This window comes from Megalops cyprinoides, chromosome 4 (genome assembly GCF_013368585.1).
Source record: "Megalops cyprinoides isolate fMegCyp1 chromosome 4, fMegCyp1.pri, whole genome shotgun sequence".
Taxonomy (NCBI): domain Eukaryota; kingdom Metazoa; phylum Chordata; class Actinopteri; order Elopiformes; family Megalopidae; genus Megalops; species Megalops cyprinoides.
Window position 1 is genome coordinate 4,530,001 of NC_050586.1, and position 18,413 is coordinate 4,548,413.

General features: G+C 49.0%; 1 protein-coding gene across 3 annotated transcripts in view; it reads left to right on the top strand.

Moving 5' to 3' along the window:
• The window catches only part of lmx1bb (LIM homeobox transcription factor 1, beta b), a 75,345-nt gene extending 57,283 nt beyond the window's left edge, over nt 1-18,062 (top strand). For 2 of the 3 annotated variants that reach the window (XM_036527738.1, XM_036527737.1), the window contains exons 3-8: nt 8,655-8,887; nt 11,262-11,437; nt 12,582-12,659; nt 13,183-13,249; nt 15,777-15,938; nt 17,905-18,062. In XM_036527738.1, coding sequence (XP_036383631.1) covers nt 8,655-8,887; nt 11,262-11,437; nt 12,582-12,659; nt 13,183-13,249; nt 15,777-15,938; nt 17,905-18,062 — 874 coding nt within the window. Of the gene's footprint in view, nt 1-8,654; nt 8,888-11,261; nt 11,438-12,581; nt 12,660-13,182; nt 13,307-15,776; nt 15,939-17,904 lie in introns of all 3 variants that reach the window. The other variant, XM_036527736.1, reaches the window with a different exon arrangement.
• Nucleotides 18,063-18,413: the final 351 nt, after the last annotated feature.

Sequence of the window (18,413 nt, forward strand, 5' to 3'; positions counted from 1 at the left end):
GTCCTCGCACCTCACGCGACCCGAGCTGCGAGAGAAAAGCAGCCCTCGTGGGCGTGGCAGGAGCCGACGCCCCGGAAGGTCGATTTGATTGAAGTTGCTCCTGCAGGCTGCTGGTGGCATGTATCTTCCCCAGTAATATGTTTTACTTTTACCTGCTGGGAGCTTAATTAAAAAACAAAGAGCCTCAATTTAAAGGCCATTACTATGCTAATTTGGGATGAACAGGGCGGTGATTAAGCCTCTTTGAGAGACGACTGGAGCTTGCTCGAGGGACCGCGCGGAAGGCACTTTTTATTTGCCTTCATTAGTTTCCACAATTATCTACGCACCAAAGAGAAACGCTGATACCAAGCAGTAATAAAACAATTTCTCCTCATGCATTATTAAGGATATTATTAATATATTATCCTTCCTGTAATGAAAGCAAAGAGCCTCCTTTGTGAAGGAGATGGGACCGAAAGTGTCGCGTGTGTGCCGTGCGTCATCGGAAACATCGAATTTCCGGAACGTGACGAGTGAAGCTCCAAGGGGGCCGTGTTCTGTGGCAGCGTCTCAATGTTGCAGTTCTAACAGTGACAGTAAAAAAAAAAATCAACACTGCTGCTGTAATCACGGTAGTGCCTCTGTAGGTGTGAGCGCAGTGTGTTTCTGGGGGTTGGGTTTCTGTGAAAGTTCAGGGCGCTCTTTATTGCTGTGTTGCTGAGTGAGGAGGCTCTCATGAATAAAAAGTTCAGGGCCTGTTGTTAAGGAAAGTGCTGCTCCTGCTTCATTAAGTAGTGCTCATCCCATGGATAAAGCAGGATAATGTTGCTGGGGAGTGGCATTTGGATACTGTCCCTCCTGACGGGAACCTGACAGGGTGTGGATCAGGAATAGCCTCACAGGGGTTTTGCTTAGTGCCGAATCGCACTCCTGTGGCTCCTGTTAGCTCCAGGTGCCCGTGGGAGATGTGCAGAGTCGCATGTTGGTGCTCCCAATCCAAGCGCATCTGATTCTCATATGATGCGTGCAGCATCTTTTCTCATTCACAGAGGGCTCTTGTAGTTTTTTGCTTTCTCTGTTTCCTCTCTCTCTTCAACTTTTTTTTCTCTGCCCTCCCTATCGGGGTTTGTGTGCCTGTCCGTGACTCTCTGTATCTCCTTTTCTTTTTCTCTCCCGTCTCTCTAAGTATCTCTTTTTCTCATCTCTTTCGCTCCCTCTCACTCCCTCTCCCCCTCTCTGCTTCCCAGTCTCTCGCTCCCCGTCCTGTTGGTCTCCAGGAGACAGGCAGGCCGGGGCTCCAGGCTGACTGGGGAGGAGGCAGCGAGCCGGGGGGTGGGGGGGGTCAGGGAGGAGACACAGCCAGTTTGGCTGCAGAGTCGCTGGGTCCCGCTGTGCTCCGCAGGTCCCCTTTAGTGTCCGGCGACCTCCGCTGACCCGGGGGCCGCACACCTTATCACTCCCGGCTTTATGATTGACAGGGCCCGTTTGGGCCTGCGGGCCGAACAGGAGCCGGGGGGCACCGTCTTCAAAGCGATTGTTTACAGCTGTTCCAGATGCTGATCAGCTCCTCAGCTCCTCTCTTCCTTCTTATTTTCCTTTCCCTTTTTCTTTGAAAAGGGGGCGATGAAAGAAAAGACCGTTGTGCCCTAAATGATAGCACCGCTGCAGTGTGGGTTCTACTCAACTCAGTTTGATAATCAGTGCCAGGATACCACAGTTATCTATGGGGCGGAGTCGCATAGTGAACAGGAGCGGGGAAGGAGCAGGGCTCATAACCGAAAGGTCTGCCACCAGAGCAATGAGGGGAGCGTCTTTAGCGGCTGAAGATGCCGCCACACTTTAAGTTGGTGGTGATCTACTCAAAGGGAGAACGCATAGTTCTGTACAGGGCCTGACGGGGAGAGGGGAGAGAGGGGACCCGAGGGGTGAGAGCGGTCGGCCCTTAACAGCCACGGAGCTCACCCTTTCAGCCGGCAGACCTTCCAGAAGCATCTTCATCTGAGGAAGCTGTCATCATCAGTCATAGCGCCCTTCTCCATATAAAGAGAGAGACCAGCGGTGTGTATTGATATGTGCTGTCTAGAAATGTACTCAGTAGCTCTGCTAGTGTTGATGTACACATTTTACGGTTTATAGCCAGTACGGTGTTTCATCTCATGAAATGGCTCCTTACACACTCGTCATTAAGTCATATCTTTTCCCAGAGTTCCCACCGCACTCAGGATTGGAGATCTTGCAGGTCTTAAAGTTTCTCCAGAGGTCTGTAAGCGTTGGAGAAAGTGTGAAGAGACACGGTAGATGGAGAAATAATGTGCTTGAATGATTGAGAGAAAGTGATGAAGTTAGGAGGTGCTCTGCCCTCTTTCTCTCCCTCCCTCCCTGGAAAAGCTCTGAACCCATCCAAGCCACACCAGCTTCAGCAGCAGCATCACGGAATTTATCCGGTGTGACTGTGGGGAGTGGATGTAGAGGTACTGGACCACACCGTTGAATGTGGGCACCGGCTCCTCAGTAGGTAGGAAACACCAGCGCTGTTGTTGTTGTAAGAGCGAGCCTGCTTTAGCAGCCACCCTTACAAGACAGAATCTGAAACAGTGGCGTGTGAGACAAAAATCTCATTTCTGGCCTCTTATTGAATAAAAGGGCATGCTTTTATCCTGTTTGTAGAGCGGCGGGGAGAGAAAAACGCTAAAAAAAAATAAAGCTAAGAAATGCCAGATGTGTGCCCGGGCGCTCTGTAGCTCACAGTCTCCACAGCCGCTCTCGCCTTTATTTCCCAGAAGGCCTTTCTCTGCGGCGTCAACCGCGTGGACTGTGTTCCGCCAGGTCCCCCTGCTAGTTACGCCCGCCGCAGGAGTTCGCCTCTCCCTCTCGGGCGTTGCCATGGTGTTTTTTTTTTTTTTTTATTATCATTGTTTTTAAATTAGAGCGATCATCATTAGCGCATCTGTCTGTCTCTCTCTCTCGTGCACAAGGGCGAGTGTGGGCTCGGGGGGCGGGCCTCTCCAGCCGTCACAGCCCCTCTTCACTAATCAGGTAATACTGGGGGGGTGGGGGGGGGGCGGAGATTGAATGGCCCGGCTCCCCCGCGGTCGGCCTTCATTGCTCACACCGCGGTGTTGTTTTAAAGAGCATTCTTTCAGAGCTGAACTTGGAAAGGTATTAAAGTGGGATTAGGTTTCTCCACAATCCAGCGCTTGTGTCATTCAGGGAGCTGTTCCTCCCCCCCAACCCTCTCGGTTTTGATTGTGGCTAGCAGTGGGGGCTTGAGTGACTGTGTCTTTCAAAGAGAGGGGTTGGGGTTAAGTCCCCTCGTCCCGCGCTCCCTGCTAATTCCCCTTGTTCTTCGGAGAAGGATTTACCCGCGCTGCCAGGGAGTGAAAGGCCCTCTCCGCCCGGCCGAGAAAAAGCTCGCCGTCGCTTTCCTGGGGAGGGCGCGGTTGCTATAGCAGGGGCGTCACGCATGGGTATTCCATCTGTGCCCCGCTGAGAGTGGCGAGCGGGGGCCAAAAACGAGTAAAAAGTCCGGATTAGACCGGAGGACAAAGCCCCGACAGGAAGATTCCAGAAGGAACAAGCAGGAATTACAGCACCAAAAATAATGCAAGGTGACAGAGAGGGGAAACAGAAAAATAATGGCTTACAAGATTAGCATTGGGGGGAAAAAGATGAAAGAAAAGGAATTTAGAAGTGTGGTGGGGGGGGGTGGAAAAAAAAAGAATGTTTTCATCAGGACGAAGGAAGGTTTAAGTTCAGGGGGACTTATATAGGTGAATGAAGAAATTGAGAAAACTCAAAGCTCAGCTAAAGAGCCATTTCCTCTTCCTTTCTCCTCCTTTATCCTCGGCCTTTAAGGCTGGGATGCCCGTCATTAAATAAACATTTGATTTGGGCTCGCGGGGCAGGCCGTGACAGATTTATCACCTCCCTGTCCTCAGCTCCCTTTTTTTCCCAGCATGCTCTGCTCTAATCCTGCTCACACGTGGTAGGAATACTCGATTGATAATCAGGAGATACGGCGCCGGTTTGGGCCTGCGGTATCACAGATCACTGCTTTCTGAGCGACCGGTGGAACCATGGAAAACGGGTCAGAGTCACAGTCGCCACACTGACCCTGTGTGTGTCTCAGATTTTTTTTTTTGGAAATCCTGTTTTCTTCTTGTGTGTTATGTTTACTTCCCCCGACCATGCAAGCGTTGTGAAAAATCTTTTTATTGCAACACTAAAACCTATTGTTGCTCCCTGTCCAGCTCTTAATGTATAGGCAGCTTTACCGATGAAGGTGAAACAGCCCCTCGGAGGGCAGAACGAAGTTAGAAAATGGCACAATAGCTGGCCTCTCTCTCTCTGCCTCCCTGCTCAGTGTACCCTGGGTGGCTGGAGGTACCTTTGGTCTGGATCTGAGCGACCAGCTGACAGTTATATTGCAAATACCGGAAGCCATTAAAAAAAAGCCAAAAAGCCATTATCCCCAAAGTTTGTTTTGAGGGACCTATTGACTATCTGGAAGGCGCACCCCACTGAGGTTCCAAGCCACATCGGTGTCCCATTCTCTCTGCACAGCGTTATTGCTTGTAATTTGTGAATTATGAAAGCATCCTAAATTACCCCCCGTTGCCAGATCTGCTCCCGGACTATAAACATCTGTGGCGTCGATGGCGGCTATTAAAACGCTGCTGTTAATTAGCGTATTATCATAGAGCGTTTCCGTCATTATTGCTGATGATGTAACAGCGCTCTCATAATAATCACGCTTATTGTGGTTTTATGTAGCGCTAGCCGCATTATTCAAAGGAGAGGAACTCTCTCTGGTTTTGACTCTGCTGTAGACTCAGCCAGAGAGAGAGAGGAAGAGAGAGAGAGAGCAGCAGCTAAACTCATAGGTGTTTTCTGGAGGCCTTTTTCCAAGGAGCTCAGCTTGTTTGCAAAACACGCCAGGCCTTTTTAAGGATTATCCCTTAGGTGTTTCCATAGTAAAATAATAATCTCCTTAAACTACTATAATAAATCAAAGATTACAGGCTTTCATAAAGCCTGTCTTAGCCAAAAAAAAAAAAGTACGCTCTCATTTGTTGTTCCTGTTGCTTAGTGATGCGAAATGAGTAAGATGTTCAAAGTAGTGACACTGTTTTGTTTTGTGCTTTTTTTTTTATTTTGCCCTGACCAATAGATGAAGGCATTGTAAAAATCATCAAATCCTTGAATATGTCGCATTAGATGAACATTGAAACCCTAAATATAAATTTTGCGTGTGTAACTGTAATGCGGTGTTAGAATACAGAGCTGTTACCTGCAGCTCGAAGCTGCTCATCTTTCAAGTTTCATAAGGAGGCGGAGTTTGAAACCCAGTGTTTGCAGGTTTGATTCCGAGGTGGGGCACAGCCATTTAACCCTTGAGTGAGGCACTTGACCCAAATTTCCAGCTGTACAAATGAATACTATGTTGATTGAGAGTTTATGTAAGGGTTATGTAAGGGTTTCTGCTGTTATGTACATATATGCACATGTACATGTACACTACATTACATTATTGGCATTTAGCAGATGTTCTTGTCCTGAGCAACTTACATAGGTTACAATGTACAATGTATAAAAGCAATATACACATACGATGGTTGCTTCAGTTACGATGTATAGAGAATACTACAGTGAGAGAATGGGATGGACAGAGACAGAGGCTCACTGTGACCTTTGTAATACAGTTTGATGGGGTGGAATTGAGGGTCCACTTTGAAGTCTGCAGCCCCTGTCTGGACTGTCTCCCGTGGCAATGAGTAAGGGGGCGGGGGGCGGGGGGACAGATGTGAGTCCCCACCCAAACCGTCATTAATCCCTTTTAAAACCCCAAGCTCTCCTTCCACATCCTCTTCCTTGAGAATGTGCAGACGCTCGCCTGGGGTGGGACAAATGCAATACAATGCAGGCCCTGGCTGCAGCCGGCCATGCTGATAAAACTGAAACTGTCATTTAAAGCAGGCAGTTTAGAGAGACGAGGGTTTTTTTTAATGTGGTGAATGTGTTAAACTGAACAGAGAAAGTCCAACGGTTGTCATGAAACAAGTGACTGCACAAGCACAGATCTGGTTTCAGAGGCATAGACCCGATAGATGCTCCTGTGGAAAAAAAAAAGGAGGAGGAAAAAAACTGCTGCATATCCAGTGTCATCTGTGAATACAGCTGTTGTGCTCGACCGAATCGCATGCGTCTTTTACGTTATCATTTTTCCGATCAGCAACCACAATAACATTACCATGACAAGACTGTCCTTTCGTTCCCTCTGCTCGTATTTACACGATTCATCACTGTCTCATGCCTCCTTCCAGATTCAGCCCGCGATGCTGATCACCGCTTGCTCTCTCTCTTTCTCTCTCTGTCTCTCTCTCTCTGTCTTTCACCCCGTTGCTCATACAATGAAATAGATGTCAGCAGCAGATAGACAGACAGCTGGCAGCTGTCCGCTGCAAACAGGGAGCTGATAAAACCGGCTTTACGGGTGGCACGGAGCGGGTCGGCCCCCGTGATCAAACGCGAGCTGCACCTTGTTGAGCTTTATAACCCGTCGCTTCCCGCCAGCTTCTCCTGAAACCTCCCCGTCACCCGTCAGCGGTCTGCCAATAAAACAGTCGGGATGCGTTTGCATCAACACGGGGGGGAGTGAAGTGAGCTGAGGCACTCCCCGGGGGGTAGGGGGTGGGATCGGGGGGTACCTGTACGCATCAACAGAGGCGTGTCTGTACTGTGCGGGGCGACGGGTGACGAGGGCGAAGAGCTCCCAGGGAGAGGCGAGGTCACCCAGACGCCGACGCTGTAAATCAGAGCCGTGGGTCACACACCAGACGGACTCGTAAGAGCTGGCGGACACAGCGACCGGCGCAACAGCTCTCGAGGCTAAAAAGGGTGACCCAATCGGGGACCCGCCCTCTGACAAACATGTCACGCCTTTAAATCTATTGCCCTCTCGCTGGGACTGGCCAGAGACTCCCCTCCCCCACCTCCCTGCCCCGCCTGGTCCCATCCGGCCCCGTCTCGCCCTGCAGTGTCAGGGGAGAGGCCGGAAAGTCTGGCCCCAGTCTAGCAGCCCACACTGAACTTTGTGGTAAAACTTAAAAAAAATAAAAATAAAAGAAGTCGTCAGAGTAGGACGTCAGAGCTCTATTTGGCCTCTGATTTCATGCACCACAGCAGGCTGGACAACAGTTTTGTTCCAATCTCGTAACAGTGTCTGTTTTCTTTTTTTTTTTTACTTTGTGTGACAGGAAAATCAGCATTTCTCTCCCTCTTCAGGTGTCTCAGAAATTGCCTTGGTTTTCTGTTTGAAGCGTTAGCGGCACGGCACTGTGAACTGATGGTTAAGGTGCTGGGCTTGTACCCAGAAAGTGGCAGGAGCAATCCCTTCCACTGTACCTTTGAGTGAGGTGCCTAAGATCAGCTGCCTCAGTAAAAATGCTCAGCTTTATAAATGGATGATGTGTGAGAAGGGTGTTAGCTAAGAAAATACATAATTACCCTTAATAGGTCTGAAGTAAGATTTAACACTACCATCTGGGATGTGAAACAATTGTTTTTATTCATTTAGGTCAATTTTAACAGCCCTGTAGATCTGTGCTTGCTGGGTTTTCCAGCATGGCACTTAACCCTCTGAAAAGAGCGGTACGCTGTAACTCTAACTGAAAGCTAATTATCGTCCCACTCGCAGCCGAAATGAAAGAAGAAAAAGAGGTGATTGAGTGATGTTGCCACTCTTCAGGATGTTTTTCCCTTTTTTTATTGCGATGCAAATTGACCATCTCAGATCACTCAAGGCTGCCTTTAAAAAGCTGTTTGGCCTAAAGAGCTCTTGCCTCCCAACCACCGGGTGCCCACAATTGAGCTTTACTGGAGCGTTGTGGGGTTATCCCGGGCACTTTTACAGATGAGCTGCTGTCAAAGAGAGCGGCTCAGCGGCTGGCCGCAGGATCAGGCCGGAGCCACGGCCCTCAAACCCTCCCTATCCAAACACGCTTTGATGGACAGGCCTGATGGGCTTAGCTCAGCGGGGCCGCAGTCGCGAGGCTCCCAGCGCCTCACGGGCCGTCACGCAGCGGAGCGAAGCGCCAAGCTGTTTCGCCTCTCCTCCGCTCCACTCTGCTCCATTCTGATTTCGTGTGTGTTTTGGGATTGTGCTCAAACTTGAGTGTCGTTCTCAGAGATTGGGGTATGAGTCACTACACCGTCGGTTACACTGCGGGGAAACGAGGCTAAACCTCCTGGCCGGAGAGGCCTGGGCACTGCAGAGCATCATTACAGTGGATCGTTTTTCCACTGCGTATCCTGGGGCCTGTTTATGTGAACAAACTCACTGTGTGGCAGAAATGTGGTTTGTGGCCCTGTCTCATCATCTCTCCCTCTTTCTCTCTCCCTTCCTCTCTTTGTCTCTCCCTGTTTTTCTCTCTCTCTTTCCCTGTCTCTCCCTCTTCCTTCTCTCTCTCTCTCCCCTTCTCCCCCCCTCTCTCTCTCTCTCCCCTTCTCTCTCTCCCTCTCTCTCTCTCTCTCTCTTTCCCCTTCTCTCTCTCTCTCTCTCCCTCTCTCTCTCTCTCTCTCTCTCTCTTTCCCCTTCTCTCTCTCTCCCTCTCTCTCCCTCTCCCCCTCTGTCTCCCCTTCTCTCCATCCCTCTCTTCCCTGTTCTTTTTCAGGCTGTTTGCCACTAAGTGCAGCGGCTGCATGGAGAAGATAGCGCCGACGGAGTTCGTGATGCGGGCGCTGGAGTGCGTGTACCACCTGAGCTGCTTCTGCTGCTACGTGTGCGACCGGCAGCTGCGCAAGGGCGACGAGTTCGTGCTGAAGGAGGGGCAGCTGCTCTGCAAGAGCGACTACGAGAAGGAAAAGGACCTGCTCAGCTCCGTCAGCCCCGACGACTCCGAGTCGGGTGAGTCCGGAACCTTCCGCAGAGAGAGAGGGAGAGAGGGGGAAAGAAAGGGAGAGAGAGAGAGAGGGAGAGAGAAAGCAGAAGAAAGAAAGATGAAGAGACAGAGCAAGAGGGAGAAAGAGAAGGGAGGGTATGAGAGGGAGAGACAGAGTTAGAGGAAGAAAGAAAGATGTAGAGATATAGAGAGGGGGGAGAGAGGGGGAGAGAGAGAGAAAGAAGAGAGAGAGGGAGAGAGGACACTCAGCTCAGATCCCCAAACTCAGCTCGATAAACCGCTACACACTCCGTATCCTTTCACACTATAGGCAAGAACACTCCCCTCATACCTGGCTGTTCCTCACCACAAGCCGCACAGTGTACTACACAAAAGCCAGCACTTGGAGGAGCAGTGCATCTCTCGCTGACAACAGCATAGCAACTTTAAAAATGTGGGAGGAGCCTTTATGAGGCGCTGGTTCAGCGGCCAGGCCAGCAATTCTATAGAACGCCAGCCCTCCCTAACCTAGTCTTTCAGTGAAAGACCAAGCCGGGATTCAAGCAGGCAGTGCCTTGATGTGTGGCTCAGCCTGCACTCAGAGAGAGCATCTCTAAGAGCGGATAGCAGTATTATTACTGTTGTGTATGCCAGTCCCAATTGCCGCTGGGAGGCTGGTGAAGGAGAGCCAGAGCTCCGCGGTCGATGGAGCGCAGGCTCGACACAGGAAAGCCACACGGCGTTAATGGCAGGGCAGAGAGGGGGCGGATTCGCTTTGTGGATGCTGGAAAGAATTAAATGGGTGCATGACAGCGAGTGACGGGGAGAGCTCTGGGCCCCGTTGCACAGGCACGGCGAGCGCGGCCTCTTATCTCTTTCCCCGTGTTCCCCGCTCCTCCGTAATGAGGCATCTTGCCAGGCCTTTCTGTAGGACCCCATCTGGTTCCCATTTAAACAGAGACAAATGTCAGGAAATTTGTCAAAAGCATCTGTGCGCCTGTGTCAACGTTTTTTGGAACATTTGTTTTACTTCTGGGCTCCCTTTGTCCATGTGGAGGAGAAGAGATGCGCTTTTTCCTCTTTCTTTTCCTTCTTTTTTTTCTTTCTTTTGCGTTTCCAAAAGGCACAAAGGCTTAACCTGGGAACGGCAGGAATGAAGCTCGGTCCGTCAGCACGAGGGCACGGGAACGAGCTGCAGTATTTACACAGAGACATATCGGGAACAGATGACCGCCTTTCAAAAAACCCTCCCTACCGTTTCGCGCCCCCAAACATTTGCCGAAAACCCCCGACAATTTGCAGATTTAATTGACAACGAGGCCCGCTGATGGCTGCGAGAGAGCTTCGGTCCTGACGACTCGACCTTCCGAGTCCTCTGTAATTAACACTCCAGGGAAAAATTACGCTCTTCTCGTTGAACTCTGCAAACTCGTGGAGTTTGTGTTCTGTGTGTGTGTGTGTGTGTGTGTGTGTGTGTGTGTGTGTGTGTGTTTTGTTGTAGTTGTTCTTGTTTTTTTAATTACAATGATTATTTCATTACGAGGAGTGAGGAGTGTTATCATTTCTTACCAGATGAAATTTCTGTCCACCGGACAATAAACGTTGTCCCCCACAGGGCCGTTGTAATTACGGAAGCTGCAGGTCGTTTAGTTGAAGTGGCACATTAGGAAGGTCAGCGGAGAGAAATTAGTGTAACGAAGAAACATTTAAATCGACGAAGTAAGCAAAACCAAGGAGAGAGGGGGCGAGACGGAGAGGTGTTTGGATAGAGTCAGAACCCAGCAACCTAGCAAAACCCCGGCAACCCGGGCCACTTCAGATACGCCTCTTTGCCTGCGTCTGAACCTGACGAAGCCAAGCGCTGACGTCGGATAATGAATTTCGCATTTTGCCGCATCGCGCAGTCATTAAGACGCTGAAGTCTTGTGGTTTTCGCGTTCGTTTTATTCTTCCACTCAGATATCCTGCGCTAAATTCCCACATGCTCTCATCCTTCCTCTTCAAGAGCTTTGCATCATGGCAGAGCCGTGATGTGCGCGATTCTTATCAAAGATTTATTAAGTGCAAAACAGCCAAAACTGTTTGCAATAAATTATTAATGACTTAATGTCCAGACCAATGACAAATGCACATATTTTGTCATGCGTTGCAAGTAAGAACTATGGTCCTCCAGAAGTTCTATTGTGCATGTGGCCTATTCTTTCAGTAATAAATTGATAACGCAGTATTAAAACCACATGCCTTGACTGCTTTCATTACGAATGCGCTGGAACTGAAGAGAACAAAAACACAAATTTATCTTACAGGCCGTCAAAAAAGATTGTGAGTTCAAAAACATGTTGATATAAACGTAATATAATAATAAAAAAAATCTATATATGTATTTATGTGTTTCTGCAGAAAAAAGCGATGACGAAGATTTGGACATCAAGCCAGAGAAGGGATCGGGAGGTCAGGGGAAGGGCGAGGATGGGAAGGACCCGCGGAGGCCGAAACGGCCGCGCACCATCCTAACCACACAGCAGAGGCGGGCCTTCAAGGCCTCCTTCGAGGTGTCCTCAAAACCCTGCCGGAAGGTGAGTCCGGAGCGCCAATCACAGAGACTGCTCAGTCTGCATTCCAGATCGCACCAATCACAGAGACTGCTCAGTCTGCATTCCAGATCGCACCAATCACAGAGACTGCTCAGTCTGCGTTCCTTCCTGGTTTGGCTAAGGAGCTCCAATTGCTGATTTAAGTGAATAAAATTGTTACGGAATTCAGCAGCTGATGGGACATTCAGCGGAAGGGGTGGGATATTCAATACAAAGTTCACAGTGAGATATCTTGTTACTGTAGAGAGTCTTCGTGTGAGGTCTTCAGCCATATGACTTGGTTTCAGGCTAAACGGACAACTGTCATGACATCATGTGACCAACGAGGAAGGGGTATATGGGGGTATATAACACAAATCTAAGCAGGAAGGACACTGCCCAACCCCTGTCCAACTTATTTGTACAAGATATATTATGGTTTTTATTTACATGCTTTTGCAGTAGAGTAACAGAGGAAAAAATGGCTACATTTGGAATATTGACACTATTTATTTAGCAAAAATGGGGTAAAAGATTTCAGTAAAGCATACATTATGACTCTGTATGTTTGAGCTAGATGTTTTAAAGCTAGTTTCTTATGTGGTGAGGTAGCAGCTTAAAAATATTCTTAAACATCCTCTGCATTATAGATCACAGTCCACTGTCTTACAAATGAATAATTCCTTTGGACTTTTGTAGTAAAAGAAATCCTCTTTATGAATGTTGAATGTTAAGAATAAGTGAGGGGGGGGGGGGGGGGGCACAAAGGCAGGGCCCTCAAATGTTTCCTTGTAAAACTCTCCCCCAATTGGTAATGTCTCCATTACGTCAAAGTGGCACTTTGAAGTGGCTTGCGTGAAGTCGAGGTGGTGGGCCTGCAGCTGACAGGGAGAATCTGCGTCTCCACTCCGCGGCCGCCTGTGCTGGCCGCTTCCCCGTTCTGCCTGCTGCTCCCCCGAGGCCAGAGCCGGGAGGGTTCACAGCAACAACGAAGGCCAAATAGATTTCCCGCTTATCGTAGACACGGTAAATGAACAGGGAGGATGCGCGCCTGAAAACTCTCCAAGCAGAAGAGCTACGAGTGATCCGATCCGCAGTGATATATTTCAGGGAGAGGCTGAAACGCTCTGTGTCCTTATGCCTGCAGGTGCGAGAAACCCTGGCGGCTGAGACCGGCCTGAGCGTCCGGGTGGTACAGGTGTGGTTCCAGAACCAGAGGGCCAAGGTGAGCAACCGGCGTGGGTTTGGGTCTGAGCCCATTCTATCCACCTCAGAGTGACAGTGCCCTCCTGTAGCGCTTTGGATCAGATACAATAATATTCACAGTTTGTGATAAAGAGGCCCATGGGGAATAACCCAGAAAAGCACAGTGCCAATTGCAGTGCAGTATATTATCCTGTTACAAGGGAAGGCAGACATGAAAAGAACTGGCAAATCTTAACGGTTATCTGTTCTTAACTTAACCTGTCATTGCATTCCATGATACTCCCTCAAAAAGTTAAAGTGCACCACATACATATCTATATCAGTCTTAAGTTAATGTCTGCGCCCACCTCCTATATCTGATTGTATCTTCAAAAGGCTTTGGGTAATGAATTGCGGTCAGATATGTGAGTGTGTGTCTCTGTGTCTGTGTGCCTAGTTCACTGGGAGGTGAGAATTAAGGAGACGCTGGTTAGCTTTCACATTAAAAAGAAGTCGAGCTTGTTTGGGGAATTTCGTAAAATCACTGTTTTTTTTCCCCCCAGATGAAGAAGTTGGCCCGGAGACAGCAGCAGCAGCAGGAGCAGCAGAACTCTCAGAGGCTTGGTCAAGGTGAGCCGAACGCTCTAAGACAGGCACAGATGGCCCACGGCGACAGTTTCAATAACCGTCACCAACTCACATGGAGGATTTGTCTGTAACAGAGCAGATGCACGTGAGACTGTGTGAGGATTTACAGACTATCCAACATTGTCTGGTAGAAAACATTCAGCTACCTTCACTCATTTACATGAGACACAGATTACACCAGAATCCCCAGGACGTGTAATGCCAAATGTCATTATGACATCATAATACTACGTGTCTTTACGGCATCATACTGGATCATACTATGTGTCATTATGACGTCATTGCACTCCATTTCATTGTGACCTACTGTTTCTCAAAATCACGTTTAGTTGGATTATTATTGTTTTTTATCCGCCTCTGTGGTATACACCGCTGGAGACACTGAGAGGACCTTTTTCACACCCGGAGTTCAGAAGGTTCAAATTAAAGCATTTGAGCTTCTATTGTTGCCTGTGGTTGTGTGGGATCCTTCAAAAACAGAGCACTTGCTGAGGTCAGCACACGAGCAGTGGAGGCAGTCAGGGCCGCGGCGGTCTCCTCACATGTGTGACCTCCCTCCTGCTCTCTAAAAGTTTCCACTCCTCCGCGCAGGGTGAAGGAGCCGGTGGGCGTGGCCCCGGCCCGGCATGGCCCCCGGAGAGGCGTTCGTGGAAAAAGCGTGGGTTACTTTACGATGTGGGTACGCAGACGTCCACAGCCCCCCTCCTCTCAGCCAAACCGGCTTCTCCTTTCAAGAGTGGCACTGCATCTTGGGTTGCCAGCCTGCCAGACCATTGCGTTCCCCCCGAAACCCACTTTCATCTGCCCCCGGCTGCATCTGTGGCCTGGGGGGGGGGCTCAGTCAGAGCAATGGCCCACATTGCGTTAGCGCTAGTGTACCCTCTGAATCGTCTCCAGCAGGCAACCCAATAACAGGAGTAAGGGTCTTGTTTCCACCAGCTACAGGGAGTAAAAACAGTACTAGATTTAGAGTCCCTTAAGAAATACAGAGGAGCAGACACTCAGGCACAGATACACGCTTTTCCCTGTTCAGTCACCGATGAGCAGCAGGCGGAAAGACAAGACATGCTTTATAATGGCATTTCACCTCTGAGGAGACCTACCGGGTCTCGCTTCTCCAGAGCTGTGATCCCCAGGATTGAATTATCCCCCGCCATAAACAGCGCCTGATATTACTTTTATATTACACGCCGATGTAAGGACAATAGGTTTTTAAAAAACACACCAGTAAAAGAAAAAAAATAGGCTGTGCGTCGGAGCAGTGTAGCTCCCTCGGAATCGCGTGAACCTGAGTTCAGCTGGCTTTTCCCAGGACGCCATGGCAACCTCGCAGAGCTGAGGTCTCATCCTCACTTGCCTTCTCTGCAAATGTACGGAGTGCCGTGCTATCGCAGTGATCTCACGTTTGGACGGACTCCACTTCAATAGAAAAATACACAGCGGTACAACAGGGACCGACGGTGCAGCGGCCAGCCGGCTCTTAGCACGTGAGGTCGACCTGGTGATGTCCCTGGCCACCGCGGTCACTGAAATGGGAGCCCCCTTTTGGGGGTTCAGCGGGGAGGCGTATCGTGTGGGGAGAGGGACTGATGCAACGAAATATGGAGTGTGGTCAGAATGAGTCACGGGGCCAGGTCCCGCTGCTTACAGCCTTCTTCCCAACTGTTTGTTTTAGCTGTTTAGCTGTTTGTTAGCTGTTTAGCCGTTTGTTTTAGTGGCCTGCATAATCAGCTGTATATTTGATGATGGACATCAGCACAGCGTCCCTTCTGCCGCTGTAGAGCTGGAGTTTTCCCAGGTCTGCCATATCACAGCTGTGGTCCCTCACTGTGGGTCTTGTTATTGTCCTGAAAAGGACCGTTGCAGGGAATTGAGGTGAAGTTTAGATAAGCGTGCATCCTGATTGTGTGCATGGACCTGTGGTTTCACTTCATTAGCAGTGTTGACAAGAATGAGGCAGGTATGCAGAACTTTTAGCTGAAGGCTGAGAGCTACTGGATATTGTGCTCAAAATATCCAAAGGGGGGAAATTTCTGTTGCCTGTAATAATAATACACTATACGTACAATACAAAAAATACACTGTACGTACAATGCAAACACATATGTTTACATTCAATACAATAAAATGTTCTCAATTCAACATGACATAATTAGAGGAACATTCACTCATTCAAGGATTATTGAATTGAGGAGTAGCTGTTATGAAATATGACTGATATTGGTGTGTTACAAATGTGTTTACCCATCTGGGAAAACCTTTGAGCAAGCGAGCCCTGCACTGTGATCCAGACAGATGCAATGGAAACTTCACCAGAAGGTGGTCAAAATTAATTATAGGGAGACCTTTTTCCCCAGCGGTTGGTACTCTGAGGGAGATCATAGCGTGGGGGGGAGGAGGGGGGGACAGCCTCAAAACCCACAAGATCCATTCAGAGCAAACCTCCGTGACTGAGCAGTGAGAATCGCTGCCGCCATTGTGATGTCACTGATGGAACCCTGTCTTTCAGAGGTGATGTCCAATCGGATGGAAGGGATGATGAACTCCTACACGCCATTGGCCCCCCCGCAGCAGCAGCTGGTGGCCATGGACCAGAACGGCTACAGCACCGACCCCTTCCAGCAGGGCCTCACCCCCCCACAGATGCCGGGGGACCACATGAACCCATATGGTGAGCGCACCCCCCCCCATCCCATCCACCCCCCCAAACCCCCTTCCCCGATCCGGGACATGTGTTCAAGGCCATGCCCCCCCCCCCAGCAATGATACGCCTTCACAGAGCGCCACCACATAAGCTGACACAAACACACTTGCGGGCCGCTGCTTCAGTTTGAAGTTCTCCTCTAAATCAATGCAGCATGTCCCAGCGTCCCCCACCCCCCCCCGGCCCCCCCAATCCCTTCCCTCCCTCTCGAGCGCTCTATCGTTTCCGCCTGTGCCGGGGACTCTTTCTTGGCACGGTGGCGTCACTCCCTGTGACAGACGCGCTCCTCTATGAAGATCACTGGGATCACTCTAAGACGCTGCGGTGAGGCTTCATAAACAATGGTCAACCGCAAAAAAGTGAAATAAAGCGCGGCAGGGAAAAATACATAAATACATGTTCACTCAAGGGCAGAGGCAAACGCAGGCATGAGTCCAATTAGTGCGGTAATTCCTCAATCAATGTTTGATCACAAGTGTTACATATACATACGCAGTATGGATGCAGTACATCCCGTGAGCTTTTAGTCTGGTATGTTTTTATTTTTAAAGTAGAGTCTATACTCTGGCCATAGACTTTATCAAACAGTGGTCGACATAATTATCCCTCTGCAAAGAGACTGTGAGAGCATAAGTGACTGACCAGCTGTTGACTGGCTTTAGGTCTTAGACAGGGTAATGATACTGTGCACTCATCCAGCTGAAAGCACATCCCTTCTGTGTTTGATTTTGTGTTTACTGGGGAATCGATATGCTCTCAGCGCAATCTTTGCAGTCAAATAGTAGTTATCTATTCTGCGGTTTAAAGAAAAAAAAAAAGACAAATATCCAGTCCATCTTTGCTGCAATGTTTTAGATACTGAATCAGATTTATCCAAGCAAATAATGTTAACTGCTGCTGTAATAAGCTGCTGTTACTGTGAATATTGCCTTGGCATCAAGGATCGCTGAGATAAGGGATACTTTTAGCTGAGCTACTATTGTAATGACTGCAGCCTCTGTTCCAGACCAAACATCTGAATACAGATATACTGTCTAACGTACAAGCAAATGCATATCCTTGTTATTTAGCTGCAGTCCCAAAGCAGTGAATAATTTAGCAGGGTGAGTTTTCTCCAGTTTGTGCCCAGACAGGCAATTTGTGAGTCTAATCCTGTTATAAATGTTTAGCCTAAGGTGGAACTGAAGGTGTTTCTTGACACAGCGTACCGACACCCTGCGAAAAGGCCTGTGTTAGCCAGCCCAGAGAGGGGTTCTGTTTCAGCTCGGCCGAGAGCATCACCGTTGTCTCTAGTCATTTTTAAAAGGCTTTTTTTTTTTTTAAACCTCCCATTATTGAACCCAAATGCCTGTCCTTATCGCACTTCTGCTCTGACTTTATGGCTTGAAAAGTGTAACCAATAACATTGCTAGCTCATTAAAAATGTATGTCCCCATCAAACTGTCAGTTTCCTGATGTAATGGTGTCATTTAGATCCTGAGAGTCTAATAAAGCTACCAGCGGCTCTGAGAAAAATCACAGAGTTTTAAGTTTTTAAAGAGGCAAACATTGGCAATTAGCCCCTCTCTCCCCCCCGAACGTTTGAGAGACGGCCCCGGCTCGCACGGTCCCGCCGGACCCTGCCTCGCCCGCTGTGCATAACTCACCGCGCGTCTACGACTTGTTTGTCGAAACTTTCCTCAGGATTTGCACTGGCATGTAATTAGAATCTTCAAAAACCACAAATTTGACATTCAAGAGGATCCCAAATGGAACAGTAGTAAACAATACAACGTTTTAATGACAAATGCAGCCCCGTGCATGCCAGGGACCTCTGCCGCAGTTTTAATCAGAGTCCCCCTGTTCTTTTTTTTGCATGTGTAAACACATTTTCTGTTTGCTTTGCGCGACCTTTGCAGTCCTCTCATCAGCGCTGCGTGTCTCGTCTCCGCAGGGAACGACTCCATTTTCCACGACATCGACAGCGACACATCCTTAACCAGCCTCAGTGACTGCTTCATGGCGTCGTCCGACGTCGGCTCCCTGCAGGGCCGGGTGGGAAACCCCATCGACCGGCTTTACTCCATGCAGAGCTCCTACTTCGCCTCCTGAAAAACGAGAAAGGACAGAGAGTGACAGGCCGGCGCTCCCAACATACTGTACTCATCAACTTCAGTTTCCTCAAGAGAAAAGACGAGAGAAAAAAAAAAAAATGAGCACACACCGATAAGCAGAACCTAAGCAATGATCTCTTCCAGGGACTTCTAGCCAAAGTGCTGAGAAAAGACAACGAACTTGAAGAAAAATGAGCATATTTTTCTCCCTCTGTAGTGAAGAAGCAGAGGGACCCGGGACTCCCAAACAGCTTTCAGAGTTTTTATAGATATATCTGTAGGATGTTTGTATATGAACCTCTCAGAAGTAGACCTCCTTCCTCTCCTTGTTGACATACAGACACGCAAA